Below are 18211 nucleotides of genomic sequence, written 5' to 3'. Positions count from 1 at the left end.
AGGATACGGCAAGGGTGTTACAAGTGATGGTCGGATCCAATGCCAAAATCTACACAGACATATTAGGGTGCACTAATATCCAAGATGTCCATAAAAAAGTTAGGCACTTTAACAACTGGCCATGTTCTTCATCGATACTGGGTGTTTCTAAATAAGTGCGACAATCTTTAAGGGGTAATTCTGCATGAAAAAATAATGACCGTTTGCTTTATAAACGTATGTCCGCAAATGCTTCGTTTTCGAGATATGGGATCTTGAATTCTTTCTTACAAACTGACGATTTATTTATTGCTCTAAATCCGGTTGAGATATGCAAATGAAATTTGGTAGGTTTTAAGAGGTAGTTACTGCGCATATTTTGACATAAAATTAAATATTCTATATTCACCATTGGCGTGCATACGGATAATATGACCAGGTAATAGGACCCGTACGCACGCCAATGATAAATATAAAATATTTAATTGTAAGTCAAAAGATGTGCAATAAGTACCTCTTAAAACCTACCAAATTTCATTTGCATATCTCAACCCGTTTTAGGGCAATAAATAAATCGTCAGTTTTTAAGAGAAAATTCAACATCAAGTATCTCGGAAAAGAAGCATTTGCGGACGTATGTTTATAAAGCAAACGGTCAATATTTTTTCATGCAGAATTACCCCTTAAAGATTGTCGGACTTATTTAGAAACACCCTGTATTGATAAAGAACATGGCTAGTTGTTAAAGTTCCTAACTTTTTTATTATCCAACATAAGCAAACGAATCAAAAACCAGAATGTTAAGAAAACCTGAGGCTATAGTAGGGTTTTAATTTCAGTATTTTATAAATGCTAGAATATTCCACAGGCTGTGTTGAACTTCCGAGAAAAAAACACTGTTTGATCGGTACACACGGTATACAATAAAAATTTACTTGTCTAATAAAAACCAGCATAAGCTGCACATTGACAAATATTGGGTGCTACTATAGTATGCTGCCTACCTATCCCTATCTAGTATAATGTGCAAAATAAGCCAATGTTGTGGCTTATTCCCAACTACAATATTAAATTGATATGACAATGTATTAATTTGCAAAATTAAAACAATAATTCTTCTGATTTATGCAAGTGAATAAAACACATAAATCTGGAGAATTATCAGTAGTAATTGCACAAGAGCTCTAAAATTATTGATTTTTTCCCGAGTGTCACTTTGGCAGTTTTAATTTCACGAGCCGAAGGCGAGTGAAATTATGTCAAAGTGTCACGAGGGCAAAAATTCTATATTAATTTTAGAGTTCGAGTGCAATTTGTTGCGATTATTTCATGAATAAAACTGTTCAAAACCAAAATTTTATTGTAACTTATATATGTAAGTACCAATTAGTGAAATTAAACACACAGTTGTTATAAATATGTATTTGACGGTTGAAAGTCATCACTTTTATAATTTTTAAAACATTTGTCATTAATGTCACTGAATGTATTTTTTCGTAGCAACGAAGGGCATCTGACGTAATATGCTTAACGACGGGAGATTATCAAAAATTATCACCTTAATTTGCATGTCTGTAGCTTTCTATTGGTCAGAATCTCCTATGAATGAAATAATCTTTTTAATTTATTCTACAAACTAATACTGTGTTATATCAATTTATTATTTTAATTAGGAATAAGCCACAAAATTTCCTTATTCCCTACTAAAATAGTAAATAGAGATATAACAAAGGATTATTTGTAAAATTAAAATAATAATTCTTATTTATGCGTTTATAAACATGACGGTAGACCACATACTATAGTAGCACCAAATTGTATGTGGAGTAAGATTTACAATATTTATCAATGCTTTTCTGAATATATTAATCAACAAGTTTTAAAAAAGAAGAAATATATGTAGGTCTAAACACTACATATATTAATTTACTGCATGTAGCATATACAGCATGAGTTGAAGCCTGGATAATTATTGTCATGAAGGGAAGCTTTCTGTCTTTGGGATGTGGTATTATTGAAGGACGTGAAAAATGTCATGGACACGACATGTATGGAAACATTGGGAAAGATAAAAAAGGAAAAAGAGATACTCAATGCCATGAAGAAAAAAAAGATGAGCTATTTTGGTCATATTTAAGAAATGAAAGGTATGGGTTGGTGTGATTGGTTATAAAAGGGAAAGTGGAAGGAAGGGGAGGGCCACAGAAAAGATGCTCATCCTGGTTGAAAAATTTAAAGCAGTAGAGTGGAAAAACAATAATAGAGCTCTTTAGCACTGCTGCAGTTAGAGTAAAATGGGTGTAAAAGTATGAAGAAAAGAGAAGAAGAAACACACTAAGAAGAAGAAAAGCATATAAATTTATAATAGAACATTTAATCTACCAAAAATTTACAAATTAGGGAATCTTAACATAAATATACTAACACTTTACAGTCTGTTTTGATTCAGTATTCAAGGGAAAATCTGTGAAAAACGCAGTAACTGCATGAAACTCATGAAACGGACTTAAACATATCAAATAAATGTTTTAAATGAGCTATGTGAAGGCTCAAACTATCAATTATGAAAGCGAAACTTTTAACACAAATATGACAGAATGAATCACATTATAACAAATTCCTTCCTTTGTAAGTTTTAAGTGATATTATCTTACTCTACCTAACATAAAACAATCCAAACAACTTGCTACGAACATAAAATGGTTTTGTATGCATTATTCATAGATTTTAAAAAGCTTATGATAACATTGACAGAAAAAAAATTTACAAAGCACTAAGACAACTGAAAATATCAGAAAAACTAATCAAGCTAATAAGAATGACCTTAAATGAGGCCCTTAGAACACAAGGGGTATAAGTTCCAAGTTTTGAAAAACTTTGTTGTAGACAAATTTAGAAAATCTAGGTAGGTACTACTTAGCATATTTCAATGACATTCATTCCAAAAATTCGGTCCGCGATCATATTTTTTAAATTTATAATTTTTTTTGTGTTCTGATTAGTGAACGTTCGGAATACCAGGGTTCGGATTATCGACGTTCTACTGTAATTGTAAGGAACAGCAGAATAAACATGCAACAAACGATCTACCGTAACAAGCATCTATGCATGGCCTACAGGCCTACACTGATGACGTGATGACCTTACGCTGCTAGCAAAACTGAATTAAAGAAAATCATGAGAACATTAGTGAGAGAAGCAAAAAATCTCGGCCTAGGAAACACAGAAAGAGAACCTGAATATATGCTAAAGTTAACATCATTCGCTGGAAAAGACTATACATTCAAAAGAGTAAAGCACTTTACTTATCTAGGTGTCATAATAGATGAAAAAGGACATGAGCAAAATGAACTAAAGTACAGGATAGAAAAGGGTAACTGAATGGTCAGCAGTTTAAGAAAATTATTAAAGAACATAATGAGAAAGACGAAAACCAGAATATACAAAACTGCAATAAGAGCAACAGTCACCTATGGGTGTGAGATCTGGATGCTAAATAAAACAAGAGAAATGATATAGATAGAAAATTTTTGGAAGAACATGGAAGAAAAGCAAAGAAGAACCAATCAAGGATTATGGATGCTTTACAAGACAGTATAACAAGACATACAAAGGCACAAAGAATAAGGTGGGCAGGCCATGTTGAGAGAATGGATAGGACAAGAATGGCAAAGAAGATACTGCTAAGAAGACCAGTTGGGACAAGAAGAAGAGGTAGACCAAGACAAAGATGGCATAAAAAGTTTCAGGAAGATATAGGATCTGTGGAAATTATAGACTGGAAAGTGAAAAATAGGATACAGTGGAGAACCATAGCGTAGCAATTTTTACATAGACATAAAAAATAAAATTATATATAAGACATTTGTATATACTATCAATACTATATACTGACGAGAAAAAAGCACTAATTATTATTTTTTTATTAATTTGTCTTCCGGTCGCGCAATGCCATCGAAGTTAGGAAAAAATTGTAAAAACCCTTAATTTTTCATATATTTTTTTAAAAGGCCAGATGGTTTTAATTGCGTTCCTATACCATAAATTAACTACTAAAAGTATGTAAAATCAATATATCTGCACTTATTGTCACGCAACATAATACAAAATAAGTAAAATTAGTAGATTTTGCAAAATTTTAAAGTTTGACTCTTTAGTACTATTTAATCATATGGCCTTTAGAGATCCTACAGTTTAATTATATTACAATAGTATATTTAAAATCCAAGCATATAAGATAAACTTTGATATTGAAGTAAAGTTCGGTCGCACAGTTTTGTCAAAAACAGCAGACTACCGAGAGGCGAGGCGAAAGTGACGAATGCCAGAGAAGCGCGCGCAGCCACAAATAGAGATACATGTGGGAAGTTGGGAAGACCTCTACAATGAAGTACAGTCAAACCTGCCATATCCGGATCAATGTGGCGACAGACCGATCCGGATATGAAAAAATCCAGATATCAAGACCGCTACTTCTTTTACAGTCTCTGAAACGTTTTCTCCTTCATACATTCCAGTAATCAACGCAGTCGATATCTTTCTGTCAATATCTTTCGTCAATAGACACGTTTTATAGATTCTATAATACATTATTTCGCCATCTTTTAGTTCTTCTTTTAGTGCGCTGTCCAACAGCAGGACTGCCTTTCTCGGTAGATTTCGGTAGATCCGGACGGCGCAGAACTGTCTGGATATGAGGAGGTATGGATATGACAGGTCCGGATATGGCAGGTTGTACTGTAGTTGTCTTTTCCATTACAACGAACTGCCATTCCGCCACCTTTTTTAACACTTAGGTGGAAATACAACAGGCCCAATAGGATATTCCGGACTGATTGGAAAGGCCCTACCTGATTGTGAAAGACTACCAGTTGTTGATTTTAATCCTATCGATTGTGAGATTCCAAAAGTTGACAAGCATTTTCTTAGCAAGGACCATTTGTACTTGCTTGAGATATCAGGAGTCATCAATTCAGGACATTGTTCAGAAAACATTGTAGTATGTGATCTTGACCCAATGTCACATTCAAGATGGCTTAATACTGCAAACCGAGTTTTGCGTTTCTACATCAGTGTGTCAAGCCATTCTGAAAATCTGAGAGAGATTCTCACATTCATTCTCAAATGGTATATGCCTATGCAGTGCTGTTTTTGTGACGGTACGCGCCGGTACGCCGTACCGGCACCTCTTGGGACAAAAAATTTAAAAATCAACAAAATTATAGACAAATGCCTGAATTTTTCCCTTGCTCCCAAATAGCTTTAAAACGCCATTATTGAGAATAAATTTAAAAAGTTTTCCCGGGGGCGGACCCCCCTTATGAACAATCCCCAGACCCCCAGGAACATTGCGTACCGGAACCATTGCGTACCGGAACCTTATATTGTTACAAAAACACCACTGTGCCTATGTAATTTGCCATAAAAATAAAACACTAATTTACAAATGGACCTAGACATGTTTACAAAATCATTGAATCTACAAGGTAATTACCAGAAGAGCTTATTCAAGTTGTTAATCCCGTTTTACAATGGAATGCTTACTTTACCCATCCCGAAAATTTACTTTTGGCTATGGTAACTGATGAAAGAAACCCTATCCGAGAACTGGGCGTCAGGCGTATCATGAAGGCAAAGCAAGCAATATCTGAATACTGAATGTGACTATCGGAATCTTTAAACCACCAAACTTAAAGAAGCTAAAGAGTATTACGAAATTGTCAAATAAAACCTCAGTATACTGACTCCTCCTGCACTGTTAAGAACATTGGCTTATGAAGAGATAAAACAGTACGTAAGCAATGACTTTAAGCCTGTCATGAATATAGATCAGGATCAGATAGGATCATGTACTACAAAGTCTTCTGAACAATGTTCTGACTTGACGACTTCTGATATCTCAAGCAAGTACAATTTGGTCCTTGCTAAGAATTCGCTTCTCAACGTTTGGAATTTCACAATCGATAGGATTAACATCAACAACTGGTAGTCTTTCACAATCAGATAAGGCCTTTCCAAAAGGTCCTGATATATTGGGCCTGTTGTATTTCCATCTAAGTGTTGGAAAAGGTGGCGGAATGGCAGTTCGTTGTAATGGAGAAGACAAATACTCCATTGTAGAGGTCTTCCCACATGTATCTCTATTTGTGGCTGCGCGCACTTCGCTTGCATTCGTCACTTTTGCCTCGCATCTTGGTAGTCTGGTGTTTTTGATGAAGCTGCGTGACCGAATTTCACTTGAATATCAAAATCTAGCTTATATGCTTGGATTGTAAATATATTATTTTAATAGAATTAAACTATAGCATCTCTAAAAGTCGTATGATTAAAATGTACTGAACAGTCAAACTTTGAAATTTTGCAAAAACTACTAATTTTACTCATTTTGTATTATGTTGCATGACCGGAAGATATGAAACAAATGTATAATGAGTATATATTATATTGATTTTACATACTTTTAGTAGTTAAATCATGGTAAGTATAGAAAGGCAATTAAAACCATCTGGCCTTTTAAAAAAATATATGAAAAATTAAGGTTTTTCACAATTTTTTGCTAACTTCGATGGCATTGCGTGACCGGAAGACAAATTAATAAAAAAATAATAATTAGTGCTTTTTTCACGTCTATACCAATGGCAACTTTTGTGCACTATAGCGATCTGAAATAAATAAAAAAGTTTTTTTCGAACCACCCTAATGTGTAACACCTTGGCTGTGTTACGGGCTACGGGACAAATAGACCTCATACTACACTAACGGTTGGCTGTGTTGTAAGCACGGTGGCAAATGGGGTATACAGGGCATATATGCCTGTAACCCACCCAACATAAGTTTATAAATATCTCTAAATGCAGTCAAGGTGTTAATATGAAAAATTGTAAAGCCCTAGGCCTACAAGGCCTGTGCTGTAGAGCATATTAAATAAAATTATCTTACTGTAAATAAGCAGCACTGGGAAGCATGGAAGTCTCCTTAAGTTCTGTGAAACATTGCAGCAATTCGACCGAAGGGTTCCAACCCTTGTTTTGCAAATACAGTTGTAGTAACATGTACAGTTTTTCTGTGACATAACCTGTACCAGGAAAGCCCATATTTGCAGAAGTCGGCAGGTCATTAACCGACGTCTGTTGCATCCCCTTGGCGAGGACGTTCTTCATTGTCTCAGCTAAGTCCATATCTCTTGATTTTGCTAACAGATTCGGTAAAAAATGGTTCTAAGTAACAGACCTGGAAATGAGTTGTTATAGAGATGGTTTAACGAGTATGTATTTAATTTGCTTACATTTTTGTAGGGATAATTAGATCACATCCTCATTATTAACATTTATGAGATATAAACACCCACTGCAGAAAGCTAATTAATTTTCATTTGATTTGCGAGTAGTGAAGATGCAGCAGGATGCAAAGCCGAGAAAAGGGAGAACTCGCAGAGCCACCTACACTACAGTTTACGAAATACTAAAAAACATTTACTGAATTAAAAATTGCAAGTACAGATTTCTTGATATTTTTGTTCAACGAGTGTAGCAAACGTCCGATAGGTGGCGCGTGTTGATATCCAAAATAGAGGTTTATCACTTTGTGAGATCGCTACCGTATGAAAAGAATTCCGATTCGGTTTTTTTGCGGATTTCTGTTTAAAAATGTCCCCCTTTCAACAAATCAGAAGCGTGCCGGGCGAAATTTTTGGACAGAAATTGTTTAAATAATTTTTTTTAAACACATCATAAGACGAATTTTGCACTGGAACAGTTATTTTCCTAATAAGTGCAGAAAGTCATTCTTTTCCGCACGCGACTGCAGTTTGCCGAACGACGCGAAGCGGGAGTTCGGCAAGCAGTCGAGTGCGGAAAAGAGACTTTCTGCAAGAGTTAGGAACAATATTTTTTCTAAGAGTCTTTAAAAAATTACCAAATCAATAATACATACACAAATTAATTCTTTGACAAGGTTGTCAAAACCAAACTTTCAATATAATTAGTTAGCATGACGACGATCTTGGTTTTCATGACGATGATTCAAAACGACTGTTATTGTCTACCGATTTGACTTTCGAATATTATGTCAAAATAATTTTTTCTACAACCACTATTCAAAGTGCACTTTTCTGCACGGTTTTATGTTAGCAAACTTGATATTTTCTCACAGTATAAGATATTTGACATTAGTGTGCAGAAAAGTGACGTTTCTGTGCCGCAAAGTGACGTTTCTGTGCCGCAAAGTTCTTTTCCGCACAGTTGACTACCTCATTCTGAGTAACGTTATATTCTGTTTACATCCGTGGACTACCGCATTCTGAGTAACGTTATATTCTGTTTACATCCGTGGTTAAACTTTAGACAAATATATAACCTATAAAACAATAATTATTATATTTAACTATAGCATAGAAACTAAATTATGGATGTTACAACTGTTTTATTTTACAATTTTATTCTTATTAAACATTTTATAATTATCAAATAACCAATAAGGATTTAGCAACCTGTGCAAGAGACGTCGAATGAAGTAGGTTTTGTGTAAATCCGTGACTGCATAAATATAATGTCAATAATGTGTAATAATTGTTTAAATTTAAACAAATTAAGGCAGTGCATTAATTTTTTAACTGATTTCTGTGCAATTTATTTAGGTATAAGGAATTTAAATTGATTAGTAGGTATTAATTAAACACAGTTTAAAATTTATCACATAGGTACCTATTATAATTAATCGTCGTTTGGAAATTGTGATTTTTATTTTTAGGAAAAACTGTGCTTGTAGAAAAAGTATAGTGTGAAACACGTGCAGAAAGGTAATTTCTCACTCGTTTGAATTGCGGCACTCGCTTGCGCTCGTACCGCAACTTTTCAAACTCGTGAGAAATTAGTACCTTTCTGCACTTGTTGCACAATATACTATTTTCTACAACCACTATTCAAAGTGCACTTTTCTGCACGGTTTTATGTTAGCAAACTTGATATTTTCTCACAGTATAAGATATTTGACATTAGTGTGCAGAAAAGTGATGTTTCTGTGCCGCAAAGTGACGTTTCTGTGCCGCAAAGTTCTTTTCTGCACAGTTAACTACCTCATTCTGAGTAACGTTATATTCTGTTTAAATCCGTGGACTACCGCATTCTGAGTAACGTTATATTCTGTTTACATCCGTGGTTAAACTTTAGACAAATATATAACCTATAAGACAATTATTATATTTAACTATAGCATAGAAACTAAATTATGGATGTTAGAACTGTTTTATTTTACAATTTTATTCTTATTAAACATTTTATAATTATCAAATAATCAATAAGGATTTAGCAACCTGTGCAAGAGACGTCGAATGAAGTAGGTTTTGTGTAAAAACGTGACTGCATAAATATAATGTCAATAATGTGTAATAATTGTTTAAATTTAAACAAATTAAGGCAGTGCATTAATTTTTTAACTGATTTCTGTGCAATTTATTTAGGTATAAGGAATTTAAATTGATTAGTAGGTATTAATTAAATACAGTTTAAAATTTATCACATAGGTACCTATTATAATTAATCGTCGTTTGGAAATTGTGATTTTTATTTTTAGGAAAAACTGTGCTTGTAGAAAAAGTATAGTGTGAAACACGTGCAGAAAGGTAATTTCTCACTCGTTTGAATTGCGGCACTCGCTTGCGCTCGTACCGCAACTTTTCAAACTCGTGAGAAATTAGTACCTTTCTGCACTTGTTGCACAATATACTATTATTTCATCGAATTGTCAGTAGTAATTGCACAAGAGCTCTGAAATTATTGAATTTTTCCCGAGTGACACTTTGACAGTTTTAATTTCACGAGCCGAAGGCGAGTGAAATTATGTCAAAGTGTCACGAGAGCAAAAATTCTACATTAATTTCAGAGGTCGAGTGCAATTTGTTGCGATTATTTCATGAATAAAGCTGTTCAAAACCAAAATATTATTGTAATTTATTTACGTAAGTACCATTAAACACACAGTTTTTATAAATATTTGACGATTGAAAGTCATCACTTTTATAATTTTTAAAACATTAATTGTCATTAATGTCACTGAATGTATTTTTTCGTAGCAACGAAGGGCATCTGACGTAATATACTTAACGACGGGAGATTATCAAAAATTATCGATTTAATTCAGATTTCTGTAGCTTTCTATTGGTTAGAATCTCCTATGAATGAAATAATCGCGTTAATTTCATTAAAACAGGAACACAATAAGATATATTTGAAATAAATTAGTAAATAACATCTAAATATTAGTTTATTGCATGTATTATAATTACTTTAAGGCCATATTAACATATCTAAATTAACACGCGCGCGGAAAAGTAAAAACCGCGTGCGGAAAAGTAACACGCGTGCGGAAAAGTAAAAATATGTTTTAGTTTTAAAGTCGGAGAGATAGAAGCGGATTTTGTGCGAGATAAGTAATATGGAAAAACTATACGGGGATATGTTGAATTAGTTGTGTACATGACTTTCCCCAACGGCGGGAAACCAGAGTGGGGGACGAGGGTAGTTATAAGGGGTCAAAGTCGCAATTTTTATTATTATTTTTTGACGCTCATGATCGAGATAGTGCACCAAAATTTGGGAATATGTAGGTCATGACGTAACTAAGGAAAATATCCAGGGGCGGAACGCTGCGTGGCTGACAAAGGGGTGGGGGCAGGGGTGAATATAAAAATTATAAGGGATTTTTTGCGACGTTCGTGATAGAGATAGTAGGGAGTTTTTGTTGCTACGTAACGTACGCATCTCCGTATACGTAAAGCAACTAACGTGTCGTAGAGGATGAATGTTAAAATAAGTAGTTTTTGTAACTGCCTTAACGTAACGTAAAGCAAATCGTAAAGTCATTTTTAAATTCCGTTGACATTAAAAAAAATAAAACAATGTTCACACAATATACAATTAATATACAAATGTAAAAAAAGATAAATGAATGATGAAATTGTATGGTTTTAATTGCTTCTATTTAAATATAAAAATATTATTTTTCCTTAGGTTAAATTTTTTTTATTTTTGTTTATACCTACTTTTTAGTTGTAAATTATTGTATAACTACATCAGAATTCCAGTAGGTATAATGTAAATAGTGTGGTAATATTTATTTGAAAATTTTACTGAAACTAGGTCATTTGTTTATCTAGTTATTAATTGTGGTGATCACTGTATTTCTTAAATTAATGCAAGATTTGTTTGTTTTGCTTTATTATATAGACAACTTAAAAACAATAAAATTTTAAATCTATTATGAAGTTCCAATTTCCAATTACAAACACAGAATAATTTTACTCAAATAGACTAACCAATAACCAATATAACCTTAAAATGTTTAGAAACGAGTAGTACGCTGACGAAATGTTCATTTGGTAGGTAATCGGGCAAGATCCTCGTGTGTATTCGGTGACTTTCGGCTCGATAGGGATGCGTATGAACCTAACGTACCAGCCCGTAACCTTAGGTTATACGTATCGCGATACGGGAGTTCAACCATTAATGCGCAAGTGTATATGTCAAAAAGATGCGTTACGTTAGCGTATTTGTGTGCACAAAAACTCCCTATTGAACCAAAACTTGGGAGTAAGTAGATCATGACGTAACTAAGCAAAATCTCCAGGGGCGGAAACCAGATTTGGGGATGAGGGTAGTTTTAAGGGGTCAAATTCGCAGTTTGCATTATTTTTTTTTGTGACGCAGCACAACATTTGTCCCCCACGCAGCGTTCCACCCCTGGAGATTTTACTTAGTATTGTCAGGATCTACGAACGTCGAAAAAAAACCCTTATATTTTTTATATTCACCCCTACCCCCACACCTTTGTCGGCCACGCAGCGTTCCGCCCCTAGAGATTTTACTTAGTTACGTCATGACCTACTTATTCCCAAATTTTGGTGCACAATATCGATCATGAGCGTCACAAAAAAATAATAATAACAGCAACTTTGACCCCTTATACCTACCCTCGTCCCCCACTCTGGTTTCCGGCCGTTGGGGAAAGTCATGTACACAACTAATTCAACATATCCCCCGTATAGTTTTTTCATATTACTTATCACGCACAAAATCCGCTCCCAGCTCTTAGACTATTATTGGTCATCTTAAGCAAAAAAGGTCTCTTTTTAATTTTGCTCAAAAGTTTTTTAATTTCCTCAAAGATAGTTTTTGAGTTATAAGCGATTTAAAATTTGAAAATACCTACGCATTTTCGAGGAAAACTCAATAATCTTCTTCTTCTTTTTCTTCTGACACTACAACCCTTATTGTGAGTCTTGGCCTGCTTAACAATGTTCTTCCTTTCTGCCCTATCGGATACTTTCCTTCGCCACTGCCTGATGTTCATGGTTTTAAGATCTCCTTCTACGTCGTCTATCCATCTTTTATGGGGCTTGCCTCTTGTTCTACTTCCTTGGAGCTTCCATCTTTGGATTTCTTTTACAGCTCGATTATCTGGCATTCTTTTAAGTGACCAAGCCAGTTTAGTCTTTTTGACTTTACAAAGCTAACAATATCTGCGCTCTGCACTAGTTCATCCAGCTCGTAGTTCATTTCAATTTTCCACGAACCATTGCTGCAATGGGTTGGTCCAAATATCTTCTTTAGTATTTTGCGCTCAAATATTCTCAGTTGGTCACTGGTCTATATAATTACCTACTTACTGTATTGCAGATTCTAAGCTTAGACTCACGATTCAGTAACTTACTTATCATTGTCTTTGTATGCATAAAAGCACGCTTATTACCGCTTAAATCCGTGCTTGTGTTTCTTGACTGGTGTTGTTGTTGTCATTTATTATTGAATGAAAACGGGAACTGGTGTATGTTTTCAAAAAACTGATAGTGTGTAAATAAATTTATTATAAATCATCTAAGTACTTTCGGCATTTTTAATGCCATCATCAGAGCTATCGTCTTATAATTGTATATAAGTACCTCAAATGAAGAGAAAACTTTGAACAAACACTAATTTTAAAATTAACCCAGGGATCAAACCACTGGCCAGGGTAAAAACCCTTAAATAAGTATATAAAATAATCACATTTAAGGTGTTCTAAAAATGCCATTTTTAAAGCACCATAACACCAGCCATTTTTAAAACACATTAAATGTGATTTTTTTTATATTTAAGGGTTTTTACCCTGATCAGATCAAATCAAAAGTTACTAATTGAGAAGTCAATAAAATATAATAAGCCCCTTGTCCTAGCATTCGTGGATTTCCATAAAGCCTTTGACACGATAGAGCTGGATAGCATTTTAGAAGCTCTAAATGAATGCCGCATTGACTACCGTTACAGTACACTCATCTATAATATTTATAAAGAGGCAACAATGAGTGTTAAGTTACATGATAAAACCAAACAAATAAGCATAGAACGCGGCGTGAGACAAGGCGACATACTCTCGCCAAAACTATTCATAACTGTTCTGGAATATATCTTTAAGATGCTCAACTGGGACAATAAAGGGATCACAATAGATGGAGAAAAGGTAAATCATCTTCGTTTTGCAGATGACATAGTCCTTATAACTGATGACCTAGGAGAAGTAAAGAAAATGATAAATGAGTTAGACGCTATCTGCTGGAAAATATAGGCCTGAAATTGAACTTTTCTAAAACTAAATTTATGACTAATCTGATTCCTAGCGGACAGCTGATTATACGTGAACAAGAAGTAGAACTAATGGAATAGTACATTTACTTGGGTCATGAAATTAGAATTGGCAGAGATAACCAAACATGCGAAATAAAAAGAAGATTAACTCTTGCTTGGGCAGCCTACGGAGCTCTGAGAGACATATTTAGGAGCAGTATACCGATCGGTTTAAAAAGACAAGTGTTTGACCAATGTGTGCTGCCGGTAATGACATACCTATGGAGCAGAGACATTGACTCTAACCAAGGCAACAGCGTCGAAAATGCAGGTTGCTCAAAGGCGTATGGAAAGATCCATGCTGGGCGTAACCCTACGGGATAAAATAAGAAATGAAGATCTCAGACAAAGAACCCTACGGGATAAAATAAGAAATGAAGATCTCAGACAAAGAACCGGTATAGCAGATATTATAGAACGTATCACCAGGCTCAAATGGAACTGGGCAGGACACGTCGCCAGGCTGAAAGATTCAAGATGGACACGAAAGCTGATGGAATGGAGATCAAGAGAAGATAAACGCAGTAGAGGAAGGCCGCCTACACGATGGACAGATGATATCAGGCGGATTAGTAAAAACTGGCAACAATCAGCACAAAACCGTGAAGTGTGGAAACAATTGGGGGAGACCTATGTCCAGCAGTGGACTTGAATTGATTGGATGATGATGATGATGATGATGATGATGACCCTGATCAGTGGTTCAGGGCCCCCACATTCCGGGGGCCCCCACAAAACTTTCCTAAAACGTAAGAGGTGTTCATTTAAACAGATATTGGCAGGAGATATAGGAATCAGGAATTCGACAATGTACAAGTATGTTAAATGGAAGGAGCGTAATGGTGATATAATACATTGCTCATGGTTATGTTTTTCAGCTTCCACTGGGCGAGTGTATTGCTTCGTTTAAATTATTATCTAGTGTTGGTATACATTTTAGCCACAGCGGATTTTGTTATTGGAAATATGTAGGTAGTAGGCTTATGGATCACGAAATGTCTAAAGCAAACCTTAATGCAGTCGTTACCGTGCCTGTAGTGCGAAAGAATTGGAGTGTATTGATACTGAAATAGCAAAGCAGGCCGAAGAAATAGAGAACTATTGGAAAATGGTAACTCAAAAAAGAATGCTAGAAACAGCAGAGATGAAAACACTTCGAAAAATCGATGGTAAGACAGGGATTAATTACACACACAAAATTATACCTGGGTGAAAAATAGAAGAGTAGAATGGAACGACCACATAAGCCGAATGACAATAAATAGAGTAGTAAAGACAGCGAGAGACGGTTCCCCAATAGGAAGACGATCAGTGGGAAGACAACGAAAAAGGTGGAATGATAACCTACTGGAGGCACATGAAAAACAGACAGAGTCATGTCTACACAAAAAGAAGAAGAAGAAGAAGAAGAAGAAGAAGAAGAAGAAGAAGAAGAAGAAGAAGAGAAAAACTAATTAATGTTATAAACTTTATTTGTGTGTGAACGAGGTTTAGCATTTCGCGGCAAAAATGAGTTGTCGGGTTCATCACAAAATGGAAATTATTTGGGAATATTCGAGTTATTAGCGGAATATGATTAATTTTTGAAGCACCATATTAATAACTATTCAACTCCTGGAAGCGGACATGCCAACTATCTGTCATCAATCATCAACCATATAATATGAGGAAATTGTACATCTGATGGGTCAAAGCGTATTAAATTAAATAAGTAGTTTTAAGGATTAAGAAGTCAAAATATTATTCAGTTTCACTTGACTCGACACCTGATGAATGGCAAACCAATCAATTAACTGTGATATTTCGTTATAGTACATAGTTTTCACTCCTGTTAAAAGGTTTACCATATTTTTGCCAAATTGCGGTCACAAAGCAGAATATATATAGTTAATTCTCTAATGACATTTTTTATTTTTTGCAAGAACATGATATCGATTTGAAAAACTGCAGGAGACAACATAATATCTTAGCGTTATGGATTCCTTGTTCCGCCCACTCTCCAAATTTAGTTGCAAAAGCTGCAGCTGCGTGTTGTCTTGCTGCTATAGTATTCTTTGATTTCTTAGAAGAACTATATGTATTTTTCACTTCCTCTACATATAAATACATAATCTAATGTTTAAAAGCTGCGTCTTTAAGCGAAAGCAACGCAGGCCGTGGAAGAAATGTTATTGTTAATAAAAGAGTAAATACTACTAAATGGTCATCTAGAGGTGATGCCGCAAAAGAACTAGTTAAAGGTTATAATCAGATTAAAGAAGCATTATCCAAAATTTCAGAATACGGTGCGAGCAACAATTTTAAACTCGTAGCGATGCAAATGGTTTGTACCTATAATCGAATGTGTTTACTGGAAACAGAGAGGATCTTAGAGATGAAATCCTAGAGAAGACAAACAGCACAAGTCGTATTCTACAAGATCCAAATATTGTCCTTAATTCAGGAGTGGCGGCACTTAGATCATAATAAATATTATAATAAAATAATTTATACAGTGAAGACGTGACAACTTTGAAATATATGAGAATATCAGGGAAATTTAGGACTCAAAATTTTATCGCTATTATAGATCACTTCTTTCAAGAAGTAGTAAGTTCATTGAAAGATACAACAACAACAGACATTAATATTCTGAACAAGCAAATAATCACCACAATACAACAGGCTCAAACTAAATACTGTCCAACAAACCAAAAAGATGAAAAACTAAGTCAACCTACTAAAACCCTTATAGAACTAAGACGACAGATGAAAGGAGATACAAGTTCCAGCAAAGAAGCGCTAAATCAAATAAATAAGACTATCACAAAGTCAATAAGAAAAGACATAAGAAACTACAATGTAGAAAAAACAAAACAAGCAATATAGCAAAATAAGAACATGAAAGTTTTGAAGAACGTAAGCGTACAAAAAGGAAAAATAGAAATCAACAAACTAAGAAACAGAACTGGAAAAGAAACTACAAACAGAGATGAAATATTAACAATAGTCGAAGAGTTCTATACAGAGTTATACAAATCAAGAAAAAGAGATGACAATGTGCAACCTCCAATTACAGTAAAAACTGGGGTATTAAATCAAGGATCGGATTTAATGCCCGATATAACAAAATCAGAAATCAAAGAGGCTCTGAAGAAAATGAAAAATAATCGAACCCCAGGTGAAGATGGAATAGTATCAGAAGCACTAAAAATTGGAGGAAATATACTAATTGAAAAAATTAAACAACTTTTCAATATCTGCCTTCACAACGTCAATATTCCAACAGACTGGAACAACGCTACTATGATTATATTACACAAAGCAGGAGACAAAGCCAATTTAGAGAATTACAGACCGATTAGCCTCCTCAGCCATTTATATAAGTTATTTACGCGAATAATAGTTAAGAGAATGGAAAGAAAGTTATAGACTTATCAACCAAGAGAACAGGCAGGATTCCGAAAAAATTACGGAACAAATGACCATCTACAAAGTATAAAAACCCTGATAGAGAAAGTAGTGAAATACAATAAACCCCTAGTTCTAGTTTTTATCGATTTTCATAAAGCCTTTGACACAGTTGAACTTAGCAAAATATTACAGGCGCTTAAGGAATGCAGGCTAGATTATAGGTATATAAAATTATTACACAAAATATACTTACAGGCAACAACCACTGTCAAATTACATACTAACAGTAATCGCATAAAAATAGAACGGGGGGTTAGACAAGGAGACCCAATGTCACCTAAACTTTTTAATACGGTCTTAGAACATGCTTTCAAGAGTTTGGATTGGATGACAAAGGGAATAAAAATAGATGGAGAATACCTAAACAACTTACGTTTCGCCGATGATATAGTCATAGTAGCTGAGGATCTAGGTATGGCAAGAGAGATGGTACAAGAACTCGTTGTAGCTACAGAAAATGTAGGTTTAAATATAAACATCTCAAAAACAAAAATAATGACAAATTTGGTACCCAACCAGAACATCAGTATTGGTGGGAAGGAAATAGAACTCGTAGATAGATATAAATACCTTGGACATGAAATTACGATTGGCAGGGATAACCAGACTCATGAGCTGAAGAGAAGAATCGGTCTTGGGTGGGCAGCATTTGGAAAACTGAGAGAAACTTTTAAAAGTGAGTTACCTACATGTCTAAAGAGAAAGGTATTCGATCAGTGCGTCCTCCCAGTCTTGACGTACGGATCAGAAACACTTACCTTAACTAAAGCCTCGGCTACCAAACTAAGAGTCACGCAGAGAAGAATGAAGCGGTCAATGTTAGGAATAACTCTGCGAGACAAAATCAGAAACGAAGAAATCAGGAGAAGAACAAAGGTGACTGACGTCATCGAGAGGATAGCCAGGTTGAAGTGGAGATGGGCAGGACACGTAGCCAGAATGACAGATGGGCGATAGACGAAGAGGTTATTGGAATGGAGGCCAAGAGAAGACAAGAGAAGCGTCGGTCGACCGCCTACAAGATGGACTGACGACTTGAGAAAGGTAAATAAAAACTGGATGAGGGCGGCGCAGGATAGATGGGGTTGGAAACGAGGGGAGGACGCCTATGTTCAGCAGTGGAC

General features: G+C 34.9%; 1 protein-coding gene across 1 annotated transcript in view; it reads right to left on the bottom strand.

The window, feature by feature from the left end:
- LOC114331054 (uncharacterized) overlaps positions 1-7418 on the bottom strand; it is a 46103-nt gene extending 38685 nt beyond the window's left edge. Inside the window, exons 1-2 of the mRNA XM_028280528.2 lie at positions 7265-7418; positions 6919-7209 (exon numbers count right to left, since the gene is read on the bottom strand). Of these exons, the coding sequence (XP_028136329.1) occupies positions 6919-7157 (239 nt within the window). The 5' untranslated portion in view covers positions 7158-7209; positions 7265-7418. The remainder of the gene's footprint in view (positions 1-6918; positions 7210-7264) is intronic.
- Positions 7419-18211: the final 10793 nt, after the last annotated feature.

The sequence above is a fragment of the Diabrotica virgifera genome, chromosome 2, assembly GCF_917563875.1.
Source record: "Diabrotica virgifera virgifera chromosome 2, PGI_DIABVI_V3a".
Lineage (NCBI taxonomy): Eukaryota > Metazoa > Arthropoda > Insecta > Coleoptera > Chrysomelidae > Diabrotica > Diabrotica virgifera.
This window is presented reverse-complemented; position numbering and strand designations above follow the sequence as displayed.